Source organism: Pleurodeles waltl, chromosome 3_1 (assembly GCF_031143425.1).
Source record: "Pleurodeles waltl isolate 20211129_DDA chromosome 3_1, aPleWal1.hap1.20221129, whole genome shotgun sequence".
Classification (NCBI taxonomy): Eukaryota; Metazoa; Chordata; class Amphibia; order Caudata; family Salamandridae; genus Pleurodeles; species Pleurodeles waltl.
Genome location: NC_090440.1, coordinates 1,636,972,604 through 1,636,996,274, shown reverse-complemented (window position 1 = coordinate 1,636,996,274; position 23,671 = coordinate 1,636,972,604). Strand labels below are relative to the sequence as shown.

The 23,671-nt window shown below is 40.5% G+C and overlaps 1 protein-coding gene across 1 annotated transcript in view; it reads right to left on the bottom strand.

Annotated features, from left to right (window-relative positions):
* ERICH2 (glutamate rich 2) overlaps positions 1-23,671 on the bottom strand; it is a 255,391-nt gene that overhangs the window by 192,524 nt on the left and 39,196 nt on the right. Inside the window, exons 5-6 of the mRNA XM_069225316.1 lie at positions 18,359-18,395; positions 6,269-6,317 (exon numbers count right to left, since the gene is read on the bottom strand). Of these exons, the coding sequence (XP_069081417.1) occupies positions 6,269-6,317; positions 18,359-18,395 (86 nt within the window). The remainder of the gene's footprint in view (positions 1-6,268; positions 6,318-18,358; positions 18,396-23,671) is intronic.

Sequence of the window (23,671 nt, the reverse complement as noted above, 5' to 3'; positions counted from 1 at the left end):
AGTGCACTCTTGAGAAACATTTTGTTGCTCTCCATCTTGAGTTGATGCTGATACTTTAGAGAAGTCTTGCAAGGAGAATTGGGAGGAGGTATTTGGACAAACTCCAGCGTATGTTCACACTTTACCAGTTGTAAGAACCACCGGTCTGATGATATGGTTTGCCATTGCTGGAGAAATAAAGACATTTCTTTCCCCTAGATTTAGAGGTAGATGTTTGGGGGTAGCCGGAGCCCTGGATACATCATGCTCTGTGAGCAGAGTCTTTAGTTGGACGAGCTGAACGTCCTCTGGTGGTAGACCTATTGTAAGCCACTTGCGGAGGATGCCTTTTGGAGTATTGCTGCCAAAATTGCTGTGAGGTGGATGTGAACGATGGATATCTAAACTGCTGATATCCTCCCCTGTATGAAGGAATTCCATGTCCTCTCTTGGTACGAAAGGAAGACTTTCGAAACTGCAGTGTTCCCAAAGATTTTGCCATCTCTGTGTCAGATTGTGTTCACTGTAATGTCTCATCAATATGCTTTCCAAAAGGTGCTTGTCCATCAAACGAAAGGTCTAATATCCTATTTTGTACCTCCGGATGAAATGATGTGGCCTTCAACCAACCTTGCCATCTGAGGACTGCAGCCCCTGAAAGCTGACGAAATGTAGTAGTGACTATTTCCTTTGCACAGTCAATTATCTCTGCCAATGTGCGTTCTCCTTCATGTAATATCTTTTTCGCTTCTGCTTTAGTGTCCTCCGGCAGTTGTTCAATATATAGGGTGATGTCAGCCACTAATTGTCCATCATACCTAGCTAAAACTGCAAGGGAGTTAGCCGCTCTTACAGTTAGACTGGACATTGAAGAAAATCTTTTGCTGTTATTGTCCTATAGTCTTCCTTCCTTGTCCAGAGGTGCGGATATTGGTGTGGAGGGATTTTTGGATCTTCTCTGGGCTGCCTGTGTAACCACTGAATCTGGGTGAGGGTGCCCAGCCAAGCATGCTGGTGCATCTTCAGGTGCTTCATATTTTTGTCTAGGCATGGAAGCACTGCTGTGACTGTTGCTGGGTTTTGCATGATTTTCAATCCTTCTTCCCAGATGTAACTGACCATTGCCATTGTGTTCGGAATGGCTCCTTAAAGTCATAGAGAAAGCAATCAGTTTGCTTGGATGACATGGGAAGTGCAAATCGTTTAGCAGCTCTTTCCATAAGTTATGGAATCCTCCTATCTCCTCTGGAGGTGAGCCTACTTTTGACAGTGAAGGAGAAGGTGGAGCTGGAATAATATATTCGTCCCACTTCGACTGGTTGTCGAGAAGGTTGCCTTCCTCTTGTTCTCCTTCCGGTATATCAGTGTCATGTGGGAGGGTCATATCAGGCGTGACTACATTTGCCATCGAAGGTGTTGTAGACGCCTTAGTTGACGGTGTTAAAGGGGCACTCGTTGATGCTGCCTTCGTCAATGAAGGTTTGGAAGATATTTTAACCGTCGATCACTTTGTGGTTGAGGCTACTGTTGATGAGGTCGTCGTCAATGAAGATACCAAAGTAACCGTCGTGGACGATGTTGAAGTAGTATAAGTCCTTGTCGACAATGATTTTGTTGATGTTGACCACATCAACAATAGATAACTCGTCGTCAACGTCGTTGGAAAAGACGTAGTCGGGATTGTCTTCGATGGTGGGACAGATGTCGACGAGGTTGTCGCCAACTGTGGGGTTTTCAAAACTGGTCTGTCGACTGGAGGAGCTGAGGAAGGCTTCTTGAAGGAGTGAGATGACACAATGTGCCTTCTCTATCCTTCAGGGTTTTAGAGGAAAGATGCAACATACCTTGCAGAGTGGTCTGGTTAAAGGCAGTATATGCAGTTCTGGTGAGGGTCTTCAGAGTGCAACATCTTTTTACCACAGGTTTTGCAGAATCTGAATAAATCCTTTCTTTTCTTGTCAGACATGGTGGAAACCTTACCAGGTATCAGTTAAAATTAGTTGAGAAAAGTATAATCTTTAGGGTATTCAAAAATAGAGAATAAGCAAAGCAGAGCTCTGAGGAGACTTCCTAGCATGACGTGCGGTAAAAAAAATCTGAGGAACTGTAGCTTCTCTCAGGAAGGTTCTAAAGGGTGGTGTCGCCTGATTAGTGGACTCTTAAGTTTGGTCCTTTTTCTTAAAATGACTCTGATAGAGTGCTAAACTAGGAGGCCTAAGGGTCTTGGGTTTAACCTATGTTAGTACCACTTAATTAAAGGTACCGGGGACTCCCATCTCGACAGCAGGGAATGATTCAAACATGTGAATCTATGAAAGTTCCAATACTGGAGTAAGTATTTGTTTTTATTATTATTACATGTATGTATGTATGTATGCATTATTATTATTATTACTTAGCAATGTTTTATAACAAGTACAGAGAAAAAAGGATCAAAGCACTTTATGTACATCAATGGCACTTCAGAAGCAAGGCAAAGCAATCATATGGATACAAATAATGTGGGATCAAAAGGCCACTCTCCCCACATCTGACCTTAAAATAAAGTTGGAATGGGGAGGCCTTACCATTGCCTCTTTCATGTTAATGAAGATCCTCGGCCCTCTTAAATGGCCCTTCCTGAGATAAGCGGAGTTGCATACTTTGGCATACTTAACACCCAGGCCATCGTGCCAAAAGCCCTAAGGAACTGTTCCTACTCCTCTGGAAGCGGATTCTCACCTACTCAGGGGGTGAAGCGCTGGGAAGGAAGACCACCTTAGGCAGGCTAAAGGCAATTATCCTACTGAAGCCTCAGGCAAAAAAGTGTAATTTTCACATTTCCTTCATATGTACCAAACATCCAGCCTTACCATTGAATATATTTTTAATTAGTGGTTGAATGGACTCTATAGTTTTTTTCCAAACTAAAGTTACAAAAATATAATTTCAATTTTACTTCAGCTTTTCTCATAGGAAAGACCACAGCACCTATACAGTAATATTAGCTTCTGAAGGCTATTTATTGCAGAAGCAAGCCAACCTTTAACTTTTACATATTCTGCTTTTAAATATTAGGCATCCAGCCTTTTGGTCTACAAGCCTACATGGGGGTGACTTATTCAGAATTTAAAAGTAAAAATGTCTCCTTCCAAAAAGGGGTTATTTAGGCAGATCTGCTTAGTTATTAAGCTGCAGTAATCAGACCACATTTGTAGCTTGAAGCTATGTTTTGCTGGTCAACCAGTCCATCCTAGTAGTTGGCTTAATACATGCTCGGGTCCACAGGTGACTTAACTTTGGTGTAACATTTAAAAAAAAAAACACTGAACTTCAACAGCTCTAGCTAGCTCAAGTACTATAACTCACACCTCGCCAAGCACAGTCATGTCAATAATGATCTAATTTCCGATGTTATCAAGGATGTCACAGAACAGTTCATTAGTATTGAAAGAGGTGAGGTCGTAAGCAGTGCATGGTGAGGGTGCAACTTATAGGTACATGAGGTAACTGTAACTGGTAAATCGCAGTGGTTTTGTTTAGTTTAAAATGTTTTTACTGGCATTTTCACCCAACTTTAACACCAGTTTGTTTTTTTAAATGTAAAGTAAGATATCATTACCTTAACAACTATAATGTGGCTTTAGCCTTTGTTTTTTACCAGTTAATTTCGGATTTTTTTTTTTTTTAACAAAGTAACACTATAAAGGGAATTATTTCAAGAAGGGAGAGGTAAAGCTTTCTCAAATGGTCAGAAGAACAAAAATGTAAAAAGCAGGCTCATTTGGCTTTATAAGGGGTCAGCACATCAATATACAGACCTCTTGGCTTTGTAAGTAAATCTCCACAATAATATATATATATATATATATATATATATATATATATATATATAACAATGTATTTCCATACACATATGTGGTAATGATTAATAATGATTACTGTTACAGGTCTTTTTTTTTTTTTTTTAAATAGCGCATTTTTACTCAAAACAACCATAAACACGTGTTAAGGTTTTTCTTTAACATTCTTCACAGGGAATTATGGGTTGCTCCCCAGTGGGATCCGTGAATATGAAAATAGCAGTTACTCCAGTCACTCATCTTCAGTGCTTAATTTTATTTTTTTGGTACCCCAGTCCCACCCAGGGTAATCAAGAATTATGCAAAAGTGTTGGGGCTGCAGAGGAAGGCCCAAGGCCCACATATCCCTGATTGCTCAACAGCCAGCATGCATCCTGGGTGCAGGCAGGAGCTGCCAATCCATTTTGTAATTTTGAATGGGTCCCACAAGGGACATCCACAACAATCATGGGCCATGTCGGTTATGGGAAGAAGCCCATGGCCATCATGGCTCCGCCGGCTCCCCTGCCAGCACTCATCTTGGGTGTCGCCAGCTGCAATGGTTTGCTCCTGCCTGGCAGGGGCAACTTTTGTTTCTGCTTCTGCTGGTGAGAGCAACACTATGTCCCTGCCCAGGATAGGAAGGGACTTAGATATCTGTTCTTTGCCTACATTCTCACAGGGAGGGAACAACACACTTTCCTAGGGAATAGGGCCCGATCATACTGCCTGCCTTCTGAACCCAGGGAATGGGGTCCACAGTGCCATGATATGGCTTGGGGAGAGAGGTCAAAGCCCCCTCGTCAAAAAAGACAAAACAAAAAAATAAAAAATACATCAGGGCGGGGAGCAACGTGGTTCCATTGTTAAAAAAATAATAATAATTAAAAAAAAAAAATTAAAAAAAAAAAATCGGTTCATGGCCCCAGCGTGGGCCTAGAGGATCAGCGTACCCCTACCACATATGTATTTTTTCGGGACATAGGGACTGAGTCCCAGAGTCCTAAAAAGGCTGCTAAACATCTTTATTGATGTGAGGCAGTCAGTCAGGTCTTATCTTTTGATCTGTTGGTCCGGTTGTACTCCTGCATCTTAAATATATAAACATTCTGAACCAGAATTCCACAAAAACTACTGGAACAGTAAAAAGCATGCTTTCTAGGTAAAGATCTGGCTGTCTGCCAAATTTGGTGTAATTTCTTTTTTAAGCCATTATGCTGTCTAAATTCCTGTGGAAAACTGCCTGGAGAGAATTTGGTTTTGGAAGAACCCTCTTATTCCTCAGCCTCCCATGAACAGGAACTTCCCAGGAAGCAGCTGAGGTGTATGAACTTTTTTTCTGGAAAGCTTTGTGAAGTCATCATAGCGCACCAAAGTTATTGACAAACCCCCCAATTTTCTATGGAAATGTGCTCCAAACTATAACTAAATGGTGGCAATTGACATACACACACACGCACAAAAATAAAATGGAATTAAACTAATAAAATGATAAAAAGTATAGGATTAACAAACAGACATATAGGTAAGAGAATGTGTTATAAAAAAAAGAAAAGATACACGTGCACACAGATAAAATTGGTTTTGTAGTATTTCCTTGTGCCTAGTTTTGCTTAATTACCTTTTTTGATCATTACATTTTGAAAAGCGAAATCGATTGTGAATATCACGTAATAAACTTTAGTTGAATAACCCTCTCATGATAGCAACAAATACATTTTCTTGTATGGCATTTGGGTAATGTAGGTATTTATTTACTTTCCATGAATTTATTAAACCTTATATCTTTAGCGTTTAAATCTCATGTAAGCACGGTTTACCTGGCTAACATGACCTTTATAAAATGCATACTTAATTTATATGGAATTTAATTGTACTTCGTGATTAGGAGATGAATTGCCTTACACTGACATTTTGTGAAGTGACATGTAAGTCCAAGCAGTCTGTTTTCTATGACAATGAATGGCTTTTAAATATATTTTGTTTGGTGGTGGAGCAGATCGACCTGATGAAGGTAGAAATCCCCGAAAACGCACTGTAGTCACTAAAATGGTGAATTGCTGAAGGAGTGCTGGTGTCTTCCTTGTATGTCTGAGCATGTGCGTAAAAAATGTTTTCTGCAAGAATCCATAAACATAAGATGCATAACTGTCCTACTCCTCCAGATGCTGCTAAATTAGGCAGGCATGCCTCCCCACTGACAAACCATGACCAGATTTACACACTGCTAAAATTATCTGCAAACAAATTCTTAGGTTATTCGTGAAGTAAAACTGATGGGCTATAAACATAAAAGATTTAATCTAAAACAATAAAACTGCTATAAGAAAGTACAATAACACAACAGTAAAACATTACATGTCCATGATATGCAGCCACTGAACATTATCAGATAAAGATACCACAATTAAAAAAGAAAATAGTATACTTTTATGGGGGCTGGAGGTGGTAGCGAGTAAATACCATACCTTGTCCCCCCAACACTTGAAGTTTTCCTTTTTGCCAGTCTCTTGATCCCTGCAAAAAAATGAAATATTGATTGTGAGAACATATTTTGTTACCATTTTATAAAGAATATGAACCTAGAAATGAATACGTCACCCAAGTGGTAGCCTTAGAAATTCCCAAGATGGGCATATGTCTTTGTAAAGCAAGCTATGAGCCCTCACTTCAGGTGGAGGTGTCTCAGCAACCAAAATTCCAGGAATTTTACTCGTGATGGATAAAAGAAACAGTTTGTTATGAACTGTTGCTTCGGCTGTTTTATTTGTGATAGGAAGCATGCACAAGATGATAAATAGATTAACCAAAGATCTGTCGTTGGTTGTCCTCGCTAAATAAAATATTTGAGCAGTGAAAATATCTACATTAAGTTATGTTCTTGACAGCTAACAAAAACTTAAGTTTGGGCTTATTAAAATCTATCATTATCTTGAAAATAATAGATGGAATCACAAAGAGTTTCTTGGCCTTGTATAATGTGCAGAATCATTAGCTAAAAACCCCGTACCTCGCTCAGCCTAAAGAGTGAGGCGATTTTCAGTAACAAAGCTGTTTTTCACATAGTATCATAAAAACATATAGACTCAGTGAGTACACGTTTAATACATGCCAAAACCAACGTGGAGCAGAAACATAAACGGGCAAATCTGCAGCATTTTCTCAAATTGGTGCGCACTAGCATAATTCCAAAAGAAAATGTATTCAAGCCTTTTCAGGTGGATGGTAAAGGCAAAAATTTTGTTTTTAGAAAAAGCCATCATGCCTCTTCTATCTACCAATTATGTAGATATAGGATCTGTCCTTTCTCATTCAAGTAAGAAATAATGATTCTCCTTTTTTAGTGGTGCAAAAAGAGAATGTCAACTAGTTGTACTCATACTGCTTCCCATTTGAGTTCTTTTAGGCAGCAGGTTTAGTAAAATTTCCATCTGAAATAGTTATGTGCATTTTCAAGAACTGGGCTACATTTGTACTGACATCAAAAGAATGTGCATTTGTACTCCTAGGTTTCCTTCTTTGTCTCCCTATCCTAACGACAGAAACAATGTATACAGGAACATATGTCCTGCTAAGTACTTCCACTAGCTGGGGATTGCATATATTCATGTTCTATTTTGATGTTGAGCAAGTACACTGCATAGAACCTGAATATTCAAAAATGATGTTCACGTGACTCAATATGGTGCTGTACAAAGTCTGTGACATGTTTTTAAACGTTGTCCCTTTTGAGATGGTATGCAAGCTATGAATGCTATGTGGATTCTCTTGTCTATTGGGGGTTTGTTTGGCAGCTATTATATATAAATATTTAAGCTTCAATCATTATGGAATATTATATATATATATATATATATATATATATATATATATATATATATATAAAAAATATTCCATAAAGATTAAATATATATCTATATATATATATCTATATATATATATATATATATCTATATATATATAGATATAGATATATATATATATATATATATATATATATAGATATATGTTCGATGGCATGTGCAGCTGCAGATACACATGCTATGCATAGCTCTTCCAACATCTAGTGTTGGGCTCGGAGTGTTACAAGTTGTTTTTTCTTCCAAGAAGTCTTTTCGGAGGTACGGGATCGAGTGACTCCTCCTCTCCGTTACAGTGCGCATGGGCATCAACTCCATTGTCAGATTGTTTTCTTTCTGCTGTCGGGTTTCCTCTTGCTCTGAGATTTTGAATCGGAAAACCTTTGAAAACGTATTAAATTGTCGGTATTGTTTCGTTTGCCTTTTCCATCTAGCTTCGAACCACTAGTACCATTGGAATCTAGATTTCGCCCTTCTGGGCGCATGCGCCCGACTCGGGCTTGTTCGGGCCTACCGCATGGAAGCCTGATGGATTGGACTCCATTTCGATTCTGCCCTCGGTGCCACGCAAAGTTTCCCTATACAGACCAACACCTGGTTTGTAATTTGCACCTTTCTCCGGACCACCGAGAAGAGGATTGCAAGGCCTGTCGATCGTTTTGATCCAAGAAGACCTTGACAGATCGGAGAGTCCAAAGATTAGAAATGGCGTCGAAAAGTACAGAGCATCTCGTCGTCATGGAAGAAGAACAAGCACAGACAGCAGTCTCCATCCGAAATAACGACTCAGAGCAGAAATCGGAAGAAGATAGGCCCATCACTGCTGGCCAGCACATGAGTACGTCTGCCCCTACGCCCACATATAAAAAAAATAGTACTGAAGCGTTGGGTACACCAATGCCAGGAGGCCATGGTTCGGCCCGTAAAAAGACTCTCGTCGACCGACCTTCGGGTTCGCCGCCGAAAAAGGCCACTTCTCCGTCCACTTCGGAGTCGAGTAAGTCGGTTAAAAATTCTGCCTTGGACTCCAGTAAGCGTCCTCACTCCTCGGAATCGAAAATTCGATGCCCTGCTTCAGAGCCGAAACAGCAGACTTCATTTTCAGGACCGAAAAAGATTCAGACCTCGTAACCGAAAAAAGCCTCTTACACAGAAGAACAACGACTTTCCAGCAAACTTAAACAAACCTCAAAGCAGATGCAAGACTCTTACAGGCCTTCTGATGAGGGCACTGAGATTCAGCCTATATTGGAGGTTATGGATGAAAGACAATCCAGGATCCATATACAAAACGACACTGGCAGAATTATTACTGCACCTCCTTTGAAAACTAAAAGAAAACTGGCTTTTCAAGAGGAATTAGACTCTGTTCAACCACCATCAAAAGTCCAAAGGCAAAAGGAGAAACCAGCACCTGTCCCTATTTCTCCTCCTCATTCTCCACAGCTTTTTTTTTCACCTCCACACAATAGTCCACCACCATTGCCTTCTCCAACACACTCACAATATTCTCATGGAGATACAGTGGATCCTTGAGATCTATATGACCTGGATCCTATTCCAGATAATGATCCTGACCTATACCCTTCTCCACCAGAGGACACTAGTGCCTACACTCAGGTAGTTTCTAGGGCAGCTGCTTATCATGGAGTGCTTATGCATAGTGATCCCCTAGAAGAGGATTTCTTGTTCAACACTCTGTCTTCCACTCACTCTAGATACCAGTGCCTTCCCATGTTGCCTGGAATGGTCAAACATGGGGACCAAATTTTTAGTGAGCCGGTCAAAGCTAGAGTAATTACTCCCAGAATTGACAAAAAATACAAACCTGCTCCTACAGGCCCAGACTACATCTCACACCTCCAGATTCAGTAGTGGTGAGTGCAGCTAGGAAAAGAGCTAACAGCCAATCCTCGGGGGATGCTCCTCCACCTGATAAGGAGAGTAGAAAGTTTGATGCTGCTGGCAAGAGAGTAGCCACACAAGCGGCCAACCAATGGTGAATTGCGAATTCTCAAGCACTTTTTGCCAGATATGATAGAGCCCACTGGGAGGAGATGCAAGAAATCATACAGCACCTCCCAAAAGAGCATCAAAAGAGAGCACAACAGGTTGTAGAGGAGGGACAGGCCATAAGTAACAACCAGAAAAGGGCTGCCCTCGATGCTGCTGATACAGCCACAAGGAGTGTAAATATTGCCATTACAATAAGAAGGCATGCATGGTTACGCTCTTCTGGTTTTAAACCAGAAATTCAACAGGCAGTACTTAACATGCCTTTTGATAAAAACCACTTATTTGGGCCTGTGGTCAATACAATAATAGAAAGGCTAAGGAAAGACTCAGATACTGCCAAAGCAATGGGAGCATTATACACAACACTGTATAGGGGCTCCTTTCGCGGATCACAGTTTAGGGGAGGATTCAAACCACAATCCTCTGAAGCTTCTACCTCCCAGACAAAGCAGGGACAACAGCAGCAACAATATCAAAGAGGGGGGTTTAGAGGGTCCTAAAGAGGACAATATTTTAGAAACAGAGGCAGGTTCCAAGCCTCAAAACAAGCCACTACACCATCCAAACAGTGACTTTTTTCCTACCCCTCCACCACACCCATCTCCTGTGGGGGGAAGACTACAGCAATTCCACTCTCATTGGCAAAATATCACCACATACAATTGGGTATTATCAATTATCCGCAAAGGTTATTGCCTAGAATTAATCTCCACCCCTCCAAACATTCCACCACATCACCACAAATTGTTCCCAGAACACAACGCTCTGTTGCAACAAGAGGTGAAATCTCTACTACTAAAACAAGCAATAGAATTGGTCCCACATTCTCAGCAAGGAACAGGAGTATACACACTATACTTCCTAATTCCCCCAAAAGATGGCACTCCAAGGCCTATCCTAGACCTCAGGCCTCTCAATCTATACATCCTTTCAGATCATTTTCACATGGTAACTCTGCAGGATGTCATTCCACTACTACAGAAACAAGATTACATGATTACTTTAGACTTCAAAGATGGGTTTTCCATATACGAATCCATCCAGCTCACAGAAAATACCTCAGTTTCGTCATAACAGGAAAACATTACCAGTTCAAAGTTTTGCCATTCGGCATAACAACAGCTCCAAGATTATTCACCAAATGTCTAGCAGTAGTAGCAGCCTATTTAAGAAGGCAACATATTCATGTCTTTCCATATCTAGAGGACTGGCTAATAAAATCAAGCAATTTTACACAATGCCAACAGTACACTCAGTATGTAATAGAAACCCTACATATAATAGGGTTCACTCTAAATTACCAGAAAACTCACTTTCAACCAGCACAGATACAACCTTACCTAGGTGCTATTCTAAATACTCAAAAAGCCCTAGCATATCCAATTACAGAAAGGATACAGGCTTTCCAAAATCTCATACCACACATACAGCCAAATCAACAATACACTGTAAGATTTATCATGAAAATTCTAGGGATGATGGCATCTTGCATAGCCATAGTTCCACATTCAAGATTAAACATGAGGCCGTAACCACAATGCCTCTCACAACGGATGTCTCAGGCACACGGTCAACTTCAAGATCTAGTGTTGATGGACCGCCAAACGCACACGTCCCTTCAATGGTGGAATCTCAGCAATCTAACGAAGGGGCGGTCATTTCAAGATCCTGTGCCTCAGACCATAATAACAACAGACACATCAATGATAGGTTGGGGAGCTCATCTTAACAATCACACCATTCAGGGGGAATGGGATCCCAAACAGAAACAATTTCACATAAACCACCTAGAATTATTGGCTGTGTTTCTTGCCCTAAAAGCGTTTCAACCCCTTCTCAAACACAAGACTGTTCTGATAAAAACAGACATGATGACCAAGTATTACCTCAAAAAACAGGGTGGGACACATTCATCTCACCTGTCCCTGCAAGCCCAGACAATATGGAAATGGGCAATTCACAATCACATTCATCTGTTAGCAGAATACATTCCAGGAATACAAAATCAGCTAGCGGATCTCCTAAGCAGTAATCACCAGCAAACTCACGAATGGGAGATTCATTCCTAAGAACTTCAAAAGTACTTTCAAAAGTGGGGAACACCAGAAATAGACCTATTCCAACAAGTGAAAACGTAAAATGCCAAAACTTCACATCCAGACACCCACATCCCCTATCCAAGGGCAATGCTCTACGGATCAATTGGTCAGGGATATTTGCTTACGCTTTTTCCCCTCTCCCACTCCTTCCCTTTCTGGTCAGCAAACTATGTCAGACATCTCTGACCATGATACTCATAGCCCCAACATGGGCAAATCAACATTGGTACACAACACTCCTGTCTGTAGTACCTCATTCCAAACTCCCAAACCGACCAGATTTGTTAACACAAAACAAAGGTCAAATCAGGCACCCAGACCCCAATGCTCTCAATTTAGCAATTTGGCTCCTGAAGTCATAGAATTTGGTTTCCTAAAACTTCCATCAGAATGTATGGAAGTGCTTAAGCAGGCACGTAAACCTACTACCAGACAATGTTATGCTAACAAATGGAAAAGATTTGTTTACTACTGTCAATCTAAAAACAATGATCCACTTACAGCATGTATACAAGATATTGTATGCTACCTACTTCATTTGCACAAAACAAATTTAGCTTCCTCATCCATCAAAATCCAACTTACTGCAAGAGCTGCATAATTACAACCTATTCAACACACTTCTCTGTTCAGAGTTCCTGTTATAAAAGCCTTCATGGAAGGATTAAAACGCATTATTCCACCTAGAACACCACCCGTTCCTTCTTGGAATGTAAATATCGTACTTAAAAGACTCAAGGGCCCACCTTTTGAACCCATGCACTCATCAAATTAAATTTTTAACATGGAAGGTTACCTTCCTTGTAGCTATTACTTCATTACGAAGCGGTAGCGAAACACAAGCATTCACTCTTGAGGATCCTTTTTTCCAAGTACACAAACTTAAAGTTGTACTTAGGACAAATCCAAAATTTCTATCAAAAGTAGTATCTCCTTTTCACAGAAACCAAACAGTGGAATTGCCAGTCTTCTTTCCACAGCCAGACTCAGCTGCAGAAAGAGCTCTTCATGCTCTAGATCTCAAAAGAGCTCTTATGTACTATATAGATAGAACTAAAGATTTTAGGAAAACAAAACAACTTTTCATTGCTTTTCAACAACCCCATTCAGGCAATCCTATATCTAAACAAGGCTTAGTAAGATGGATTGTTAGATGCAGACAAACATGCTACATCAAAGCAAAACGACAACTTGTGATCACTCCTAGAGCATATTCTACAAGGAAGAAAGGTGCGTCAATGGCATTTGTTTAAGAAACATACCAATGGCTGATATATGTAAAGCTGCCACATGGTCTACTCCTCATACATTTACAAAACACTATTGTGTTGATGTTTTCTCACAGCAACAGGCCGCTGTAGGCCAGGCTGTCTTAAGAACACTATTTCAAACAACTTCAACTCCTACAGGCTAGCCACTGCTATTTTTTGGGAGGACTAACTGCTTTGTAGTCTATGCATAGCATGTGTATCTGCAGCTACACATGCCATCGAACGGAAAATGTCACTTACCCAGTGTACATCTGTTCGTGGCTTGTAGTGCTGCAGATTCACATGCACCCTCCCTCCTCCCCAGAAACCTGTAGTCGTTTAAGTTTATCATTTGTACATATGTAGATACGTTTACACTTGCATGGACATCACTTTATATTATTATACTTCATCACTCCTTCCTTTACCCTTTGCGGGAAAACAATCTAACAATGGAGACGATGCCCATGCGCACTGTAACCGAGAGGAGGAGTCACTCGATACCGTGACTCAGAACAGACTTCTTCGAAGAAAAACAACTTGTAACACTCAGAGCCCAACACTAGATGTTGGAAAAGCTATGCATATCATGCGAATCTGCAGCACTACATGCCACGAACAGATGTACACTGGGTAAGTGACATAAGTGATATATATATATATATTTTTTTTTTGAATGAATAAACGAAATTGACATGTTTGCTACAGCAATACGTTTTGTGTTATTTTATTTAACATATGGCTGTGTTGAGCTTTATTGGAGGTGAGTTGCTCTTTTTGCCCTTTTTAGGTCAAGCGCTTAAGCGTTTTGACCTGTTCTAAGTATTGTGAGCTTTTGACCATGCCCTTCTCACGTCGATCACTGTCATTCGTTCCTGGGCGTGCCTTTCAAAAATCAATTGATGTAATTGGTAAATGCTTTACGTTTGTCACACCTTGAGGATGTTTTTGTCACGCCTTGCAGACTGCCCCTGTTACTTGGATTATTGCAAGATTGCCAATATACTTCAGGGTGGCTGAACTATTTTCTTTTTCTTTTGTCTCTCCCCTTCATGCTGCATGCCAGCCGTGGCACTCACAGTGCAAACAGGAACAACAGCATGAACTTGAGTAGCGGTATCGGAGTGTTGGTCACATTGTACGCAGTTACCTAATCAGAGTCATTTCTTGTGGCTTTCCTCTTAAAACACTTGAAATTGGTAAATGCTTTACGCGAAATAGAAAGAGAAAGTGGCTCTGCTGGCACATCGGGAGAGTCAACACTACAATATTCACTGCACTTGGGAAACTCGTCCCATAATGCTTTGCAGGGCATTACTTTCACACAACATTTTTGCTCATAACTCACCCTGTGATGGTCCTAAGGCAATGGGAACACCTCAAAAATCGTTCTGCACAACATGCTCCGTTTACATCATCTCTGGGTCTCCACACGAGGTTAGTGGGGACCCCAAAATAGTAACTCCTCCCACCATTCAGTGTCTTTTAAAGTGCTCTCATGGCTGGAACATTTGTTTTACGGTTGGTAATAGCTTATGTTTAGAGGGCCTCGTTTGTAATATCATTGTTATAGGCTTACTAACTCTGAAAACATGTAGTGCATTATGCCCCTAGAAGCTAAATATATGGTAACAATGCATTATTTGCCATTTTCATTTTGTGTGGTTATGCCCTCTAAGGACTAAGTATATAGCTACATGGCCATGTTTCTTACAAATGTTATTTCCATCGTGGTGTTCTCTAGGGGCTGACATTTCAGTCATATCAACATACTAAAATATTTGTGGCATGGAAACGTGCCCCATAATGCTTTGCGGAGCATTACTTTTACGAAACATGTTTGCTCATAACTCAGCCTGTGGCGGACCTAGGCCAATGAGACGCTCTGTCTACATCATCTCTCGGTCCCCACAATAGGTTAGTGGGGACCCCAAAGTAATAATCCCTCCCACCATTCAATGTCTTTTAAGCTTTCTCATGGCTAGAACGTTTGTTTTACAGCTGGGAGAAGTTTGTTTTTGAAGGCCTTCTTTGTAATATTGCAGTAGGCCTGCTAGCCCTAAAAACACCCCCTAGGGGTTAAGTATATGGTTACACTGCATTGCTTTCTCCTGTTTTTTCATGGGGTTATGCCCTCTAGGGTCTAACAATATGGCTACATGACCAAGGTTCTTACAAGTGATATTTTTGTTATGGTGCCCTGTAGGAATTGTTTTGAGCATTACAGTCTAATGCCAAAGGTTTATTTCTTATAAAGGTTTATATGATAATTGTTTATGTTTTAACAATCTATCCGTATTACAATTATGACCATTATTCAGGCCAACTTAACATCCTTAGTACACACTGACTGTTTGAACACTCTTGATATGTTTGGGTGACCCTTCTAGTTTATTTCTTATCTGTGGCTGTCTTGTGTCTTTTTTGGAGAATTTTGTTAGCCAGCCAGCAGCTCTGATGGTGGGGTGGTGAAACTGGTATCCTATTGGAATTAGCATGACATAATTAAATTAGGATGCTAAAAGGCAACATTTTGATTTTTTGCTGCAGATCGAGGAAGAAGGTAAATGGAAGTGCTTTAGTTATATGCAATGCCACTGGAATTATATGGCAGGAAAAAATAAAATTATGAGACAGGGTTGACCAATTTATGCTTCAAGAAAAGTCCAGTTATGAATTGACAATGCCAATAGCTTTTACTCCAGCAAATGCGAGACCTATTGCATTGCAAATGCTTGTTTGGCTTTATTGTCCCTTTCCCACTCTATATTTCAATACTTTGGGACCACATTGTTTGTATTTGACAACTGAGGAAGTTGTCCTTAAACAAGTATAGGAGGTCTGGGAATTGGAATTGACACAGTATTGTGAGATAATGAGAATTTGTAACATTTTACAACAGCCTCAGAAATATTAAATGTGTTTGTATAATAGACAAAGGAGGGATGCAGAAAGTGATTTATTCCACCATTCTCTCAGGCAGGCATTCCATTGGTAGTTGTGACTCACTGACATACAAAGCATAGACTGAGCACGAACAATTTCTATTTACAGCAAAACACCTACTTAAGGAAAATTTTAATATTTAAATAGTAAGTGGTAAATGTGGATTCAGTTCCTATTCAAGTGTCCATGATGCAGTCTTCACAAAACCCATTTTTAGACACACGGGCAAAGCAAAAGCTATAGTGCGATGTTAACAAATACTACATATAACTAGTAGGAATCTGAGTTGAAATAAGAATAACTAGACATAGACTGCTCTCAACTTTACTCCCTGGCCCGCCCCCTGGAGAATAATCCTGTACCATAAAACCATACATGCTAAAAAAAACAAATATATATATTTATGTACTATTAATGACAATTTCTAAAGTGACTAGACTCGTTCGACCTCTATTTGCTTTTATATAATGATTAACTTTATCTATGCCTTAGATATCGTATGAGAAGTAAATTTATATAGATTACATGCTGGATGTTCCTTTTGTGGGTAAATAAGGTTTTTTTGTGTGATGTTGATAACTGGTGAGGAGAATACAGACTTTTTTGTTAAGCTTCCTTAACATCTAAAATACAGGATGTCATGTATGGTTCCATCCCACTGTGGGGTGTTTGCATTTCACTTTAGCCAAAAGGTCTTTATCTTGTACTTGAAGGGCAGGTTCAAGTTAGATGGAGAATTAAACAGAAAGGAGTACTGGTATTCATCATGGGATTTGGACAGCTACAAGTGAGACCTTAAAGGAAGAGAAATGGTAAAACTTTTACCTCAGAGTAAAAAAAAAAAAATATATATATATATTTTTTAATCTCCCCATGCGATAGTATGTCCACAGAAAAAAATAATCTAACCATACGTTTCTCATGAATTAAAATACACTGAAATCAAATTATCGTAACATCACTTCATGCCGCTACTTTCACATTTAGTGTCATTTTGACCCATTCTTTTTAAATTATTTCATTCTTACTTATTCCTGCTGCAACAACAAAGTATTTCTATATCTTATTTCCTCAACTATATTAAATCAAAAACAAATCACACATTTCATACGCTTGAAAAAAACCTTATGATGTACCTTGCTCATTCACACGCTACATATTAAAAAAAAAAAAAAAATCACAAGAAAATGGGTGAAACCCTCTCCGGTAAATTCATTTACCTATATTCACAGCCAACCCAAAATATAAACACTTTATTTTTTAAGTGTAACACAAACGCCCTTTAAAGTTATCAATTTCCTATTGATTACCAGTTCAAGCCCAAGGCAAATAAATCACTTGGACCCAATCGCAAAGTGGAATTAACTCTGTTTTATACATATTGAAAAAGAAATGCACTCACCATCAAGGCACAGCAGCTGGAAAACGACTCAAGGAGCAGTCTGGCAATTAAATGAGGCTGGCCATACAAATAAAATTAGGGCGTCCACTTACCAAAACGGCTGAAAACAAACCATAGCTACTCAAAAACATATTACTTACACTTCAAATTACAATGTGAGATATTGGACACCCGAAAGGGACATTTTACACATTTTTCAGCAAAAGTTATATTTTAGTTAAGTTCTAGGATTCAAAAAGGGATATGATGGAGTAACTGACCTGCCTTGGACAGGAAAAATCAAACTACAGTCTGGTCAGGAAGAACAGCTGAAAAATACTACAGGGGAGGTAAGTATGTCCATACAAAGACATGATACTTTCTGAGCTTCAACAAAATTTAAAATATTTCTTCAATCTTGCTTTTGCAGAAGACTGGGAAACACACAACTGTGAATTCAGAGAAACTGGTGTAGCAAAGTTGTAGTTAGAAGGGAAACAGCGCACCCAGGTCGGTACTGTAAGTGACATTTACTCTTTTCAATGCTTCTTAGCCTTCTAAAGATTGCACAACTGTAGTAAAACCGATGAGAACTCTGCTATCAGATTGAGAAAGACCTTACTTTTTTCTCTCCTTAAAGTACCACTTCTTGGTGGCTCCAGGGTAAGGCAACACCCTTTCACAGTGTGATGAATTTTTTATTAAATAAATATTTGCCAATTAGGAAAGGGTCAGTCAAAACATAAATGGCTAAATGGGTGAAAAGATACATGAAGCAGAACGTTACTACAATACACCTAAAGTTAAAACAAACATAAGGTGTGCAAATAGTGCCTGATCCATGGGAGGATGGAAGAACATTCTGTGTTGAACTCATGTAAAAGTGACAACAATGTTTGGGCAATAGCTTTGGTCATGGCAGCAGGATTGCTCAACCAGCTGGAAAAGGGCTGAGGAAAACGCAAGCATGGTTATATTTAGAGGGTGTTAAACAAAAATATCTCACCTTAATTAAAGCTTCTGCCTTCTCTGAAGAACTCATCCTGAAAAAATGAATTTGAATTAAACTCTGAAATGCAATTCAGGAAAGATCAGACAGAAGCTTGTCAATAATTAAAGACCTTCAACATAAAAAGCCACTAACTGCCATTTCACAGTGAGCTGATCTACAGAGCAACACACACCTGAGAGGTGCACTCACACACTTATTTAGTGAGAGAGGTAGTCTGTTTGTGTAGTAAACAATGGATAATAGCATGTGGGAGGTTCATCATGATGCTAGTGAGAGATTCCCCTTGAGAAAGGAGACAAACCCCAACTTATCTCTCAAGTGTAGGGGAGAACGGACAAGTTCAAACTATGGTGGAGCCTTATTCCATCTCATTCCAAATCCTGAGTGCATGGCGTGAGAAGGCTTTTCTTCTGGTCATTTTATTTTTGCATCTCTTGACTACCAGTCTAAGATGTCAAGGTTTGTTTTGGGGAGGGGGTGGTTTAAACATTACTCTACTTTATTATCCAAAGGAACAAACTGAAACTTTGCCAGAGATAATTGGGTAGTTCATCAAGGCACAAAGTTAATTACTTAAAATATGCATCTCAGTTTCATAATAGTTCAGAATATAAGAAGGGAAACATTTTAACCCACCACTTGTGTTTGACTCTAAAAAATGAATTGCGTGGCTGACTGTGCTATGTTTATTTTAATTGCACCCATTACCAATCTTGTTAGCTCTTTAAACATTAAACGCAAATTATTGTTGTCACTTTACTTCGGTCTACTTGACTGAGACTGATAGACAAATTGGAATTTATTTACTTGCAACAAATGATTATCCCATCTAGATATTTTCTATAGAATCATAGGCCTCACCAGCCGTAGTCATTAGGCGAGTGCGCAAGCACCCTGATGTGTTGTAATCCATCTGTGGGCTTTTAACCACGCCCACCGCATGCCCATCACAATCACTTGTTTATGGGCTTGCCTTTCAAAAATCCTTTGTTATCATTGGTAAATGCCTTACGTTTGTCCCACCGTGGGGCAATTTTGTTACTGCCTTGGCCATCGACCCCGTTACATGGATAATTGCACATTTGCCGATGCGTTTGACTACAAGCTAACTTCTTTTTCCTTTTGTGTTTCTCCTTTGCCCTCAAATTCATTGCGGCTGCTTTGAATTTACTTGTTCTGTTTTGTACTCCTCTACAGAAAGCCATTTAAAACTGCAAAAGATACAGGATAGCAAAATCCCAAATCACCAAGCTATCTTGTAATTGTTTCCAACTTTAACAGCCGGAAGATAACACTTAACAGCTGCCAACTTTTCTCCCCTTGTTCTTTTCAGACACAATTCAAGTGGAAGATAGCAGTGTGTTATTTGTAATTTTATGGCGATATATTGGCAGGAGTGTTTCACATATGCAACAAAGTAACGTACGAGTGCCCTCACTGGAAACTGCAATACATTAGCATTCATGCCAAAACATAGGACTTATGACCCACGACTTTCCACGTATAATATCCTTTCTATATATTTGATCAACTTTCATTGCAAAGCAGTGTTATTTGCCTAAAACCTTTACATCTGGCTTTGTATGTGTGTCGGAGGTTAAAGAACTGTTAACGCGTCCTTCTATGTCAATTTATTACACAATAGGACTCATTTTAGGCCAATGAATCTTGTGACCCAGTGGTGAGACACCGTAGGACGAGATAACTGATCAATATGTCAAGCAATATATCAATAATGTAATCGATATTTACTACCACAATGCACTTTACTCTAGACAAAGACATTAATCAAATCGACGGTGCAACCATGACTTTTCAGCCATGAATAACCACACCTTTTGATAGAATTTTATGAATTGTATTCCCTATTGATTACAATCTACGAGCAGATGAGTTCATCTCAATACCAGGAAGCATAAGAGCATAGTCACAATATGGCAACTGTGATAAGATTTCAATAAGGCAAGAACCACAAACATAAGAACATAGCACGGCGTGAACATAGATCAGAATACAGCAAATGTCATATACGTCTCAGTTCAGCATAGCGTAATGTCAGTCATTTGTCTATTTACGTCAGTCTAAATGAACTCCTGTCCTAACCACAGATTAGCATCAGCATGTTGGGCTTCATGCAAAAACAATTTAGAACACCAATTTAACTATGGTCTCTATCAAAACGAGCAGTTGGTACCTAGAAAGGAAAAACAAACAGACAAATTACAAATCGCATTGTCATAATTACCCTCCAAGGATTTGGTCAGCACACAGGATCAGTCTTCGTCTTCAGGACATCGGTCAAACGCCATAAATCTAAACTCGTCTAAAGGACAGGGGACACTACCCTCATAAGGAGGAGAAGTGCATAGGGCAGTCTATGGGTGAGGATGGTTTTAGTAAGTCACAAAGTCACCGGACAGAGTGACAGAGTTTCTGGATAAAATCAATAGCATTCCCTACCTAGTTCTAACAACCCTTCTGTGACATGGGTTTTTATCCCTTTTTTGTAACACCTTCCCCCAAAATTCTATTGGATATTTACTATACCCCACTATCTTTAACCTATCAAATTATACATTAGGTAATTCCAACTGTCACCCCACGATAATTCATAACATTTTGATTGGTCTTCATAATTGACGCCTTCGGAGGTGGCACATCCGGGGTTACTTCACCGTTTGGCACATCTTCTTGGGTCATGAGTTCCTTTGTCCATGGTTAAACGTCCTTGTACATTACATTGATCTACTTTTGTTTCAACTTTGTATTTAAACTCATACTAAAGCAACGAGCATGCGGCTGAGAACAAAATCCATACTGATACAATGGAATGAAGAAAAGGAACATTTGCAGGGTCATGGCCCTTTATGAGTCAGCACACTGGAAAACAGAAAAATGTTTTTAATATGAGAGTCAGGCAGCTAAAATCCACAGTTCACGCTAACTTAAGGCCTAAGAGATTTTAGTATAAATGTAACATCATAAATGTTAATATAAACCTCAACATAAACAGTTTTACTCAATCATTATTAGTTCACGTGTATATATTGGTGGCTACACACATTATAATCGTAATTCAGATGCACGTTTAAGCAAAATCACTATTATCGTTGTTTTCTATGCAGCATCGTTAAGCATTGATATGAGCATTTCATTCTAATATATGTTATTTAAACTACGCTCTCTCAGTAACATTATAGTTAGGTGACATTTTCAGTAACAACAGAACTTTTTAAACTCTATATATAGTTATCTCAAGTAACTGTAACTTGTGCCTCAGGCATTCGCAGTGGATATTATCAATGATGTTATAGAAGACGTCATGAGTGAAGTAATATGTGGGGCAATTAGTGCAATGGCGAGGGGGCGACTTATAGTTACCTTAGGGCATCAGTTATAGTTACTTGAGCTAACTATAACTGGTGAATTTCAGTGTTTTTTGGAGCCTAAAACGTTATGTTGTTACTGAACATTTCACTTAACTATAACCTTATTTTAACCTTTGTTTTTTTCTGTAATTTTTTAGGAATTTAATGTAAAGTAATATTTAATTACCATACATAAATCCAACCTCCGCCATGCATGGCCTCTGGCCATGATGGGCTGAGGGTTGGTTGCAGTGCCTGCGGCCAACCCCCCCCAATGCAGCCAACCCCATGCTACGCATGGCCTTCGGCCGTGCCCAGTGGGGTGTTGGCTACAAAGCCCAGCCTGTGGCCAACTCCTGTAAAGGCAGCCGACTCCACACTGCACAGGGCGTTCAGTCGTGCATGGCAGTGGGTTGGGCCACAGGGCCTACCGTGTGGACAATCCCCTGCATGTAGCCAATCCCATGCTGCATGCGGCCTTCGGACTTGTGCAGTGGGGAGTTGGCTACAAGGCCTGTGGCTAACACCCCCAAAGGCAGCCAACCTCACACTGCACACTGCCTTCAACCGTGTGCAGCAGGGGGTTGACCACAGGGCATGGCCCTGGGGACGCCATCACCAGGTCCTCTATTTTTTTTTCTTTTTTTTTTTTAAAAGAGGAGGGGGGACTGCATGGCCTCCCTCCCGAATATATAATGGCCCTGGGGACCCCATCCCCAAGGGTCATATATATTGTAAAGGGGAGGAGGGCCACGTGGCCCCTCTCCCCAATCCTCCTTAAGCCCTGGGAACCCCATCCCCCCATGGCCTTATTTATTTTAAAGGAAAGGAGAGCTGTGTGCCTCCCCACCCTGAACCTTCTTGTAAAATTTGGAGCCTATCCCCCAGGGCCTTTTTTTTGTAATTAAGTGGAAGAGGGGCAGTGTGCTCCCCCTCCCTGTGCCTTATTAGGCCCTAGGGACCCCATACCTCAGGGCCGTTTTTTTATTAAAGGGGAGGGGTTCATGCAGCTCGTTCCCAAGCCTTGTTAGGCCCTGGGAACTCATTCCTCAGGGACACTATTGATATTGAAGGGGAGGGGAGCCGCACAGCACCCCTCTGTGAGCCTTGTAAGGCCCTGAGGACCCCACCTCCATGGGTCACTATTAAAATTAAAGGGAAGGGAGCCACGCATTTGTAAGGCACTGGGGACCCCATCACCCATGGCTGTTTTTAAATGAAAGAGGAGGAAGGCCTTGCAGGCCGCTGCGGGTAGGGAAACCACTATGTCCAAGAGGTGGGCTTTCCAGGACATAGCTTGTGAGCCGGCCCCAGGAGATGGGGGTCTCTGGAGGCATTAATGGTACAGGGAGGGGTCCACGTGGCTCCCCTCCATTTCACTTTAGTCTCCCACCCCTATGGGTGGGCCACCTGGTGTCTTTAGAGGCTAGGGGATGGGGGTTACACAGCCTCCTTCCTTTAAGAAATAATCCAGATCCCGGGGATGGGGTCCCCAGCCCCAAAAGGGGCCCAGGGAAGGGGCTGCATGCCCCCGTTCCCCTCCAAAACATGCCAGGCCCCTGAGGATAGGGTCCCCAGGGTAAAAAACAGCCCAGGGAGGGAGGCTGAGTGCCTCATTTCCCTTTAAAAATGCACAAGGTCCTGGGGAAAGGGGTCCCCGTTGACAAAATTGGCCTTGGTTTTCTCCCTCTCCAGGGTCCTGGCCCCAGCAAATTTGTTGCAGATTTGCAGATTCTACGAATTTGCAGTAACATTTAAAAATAAAAATATTTTTGCCCACAGACTGGATCAATTTGGAACCCCACCACCAGGCCTAGAGGGTCAGGGCATTCCTACCCTGTCCGCTTGTGTCTTTTCTTTGTTTAAGACTTGGACGAGTCCCAATTCCTAAAATAGATGAGACCACTTCCTGGTGGTGGCAGCCAATCAGATCTCAGCT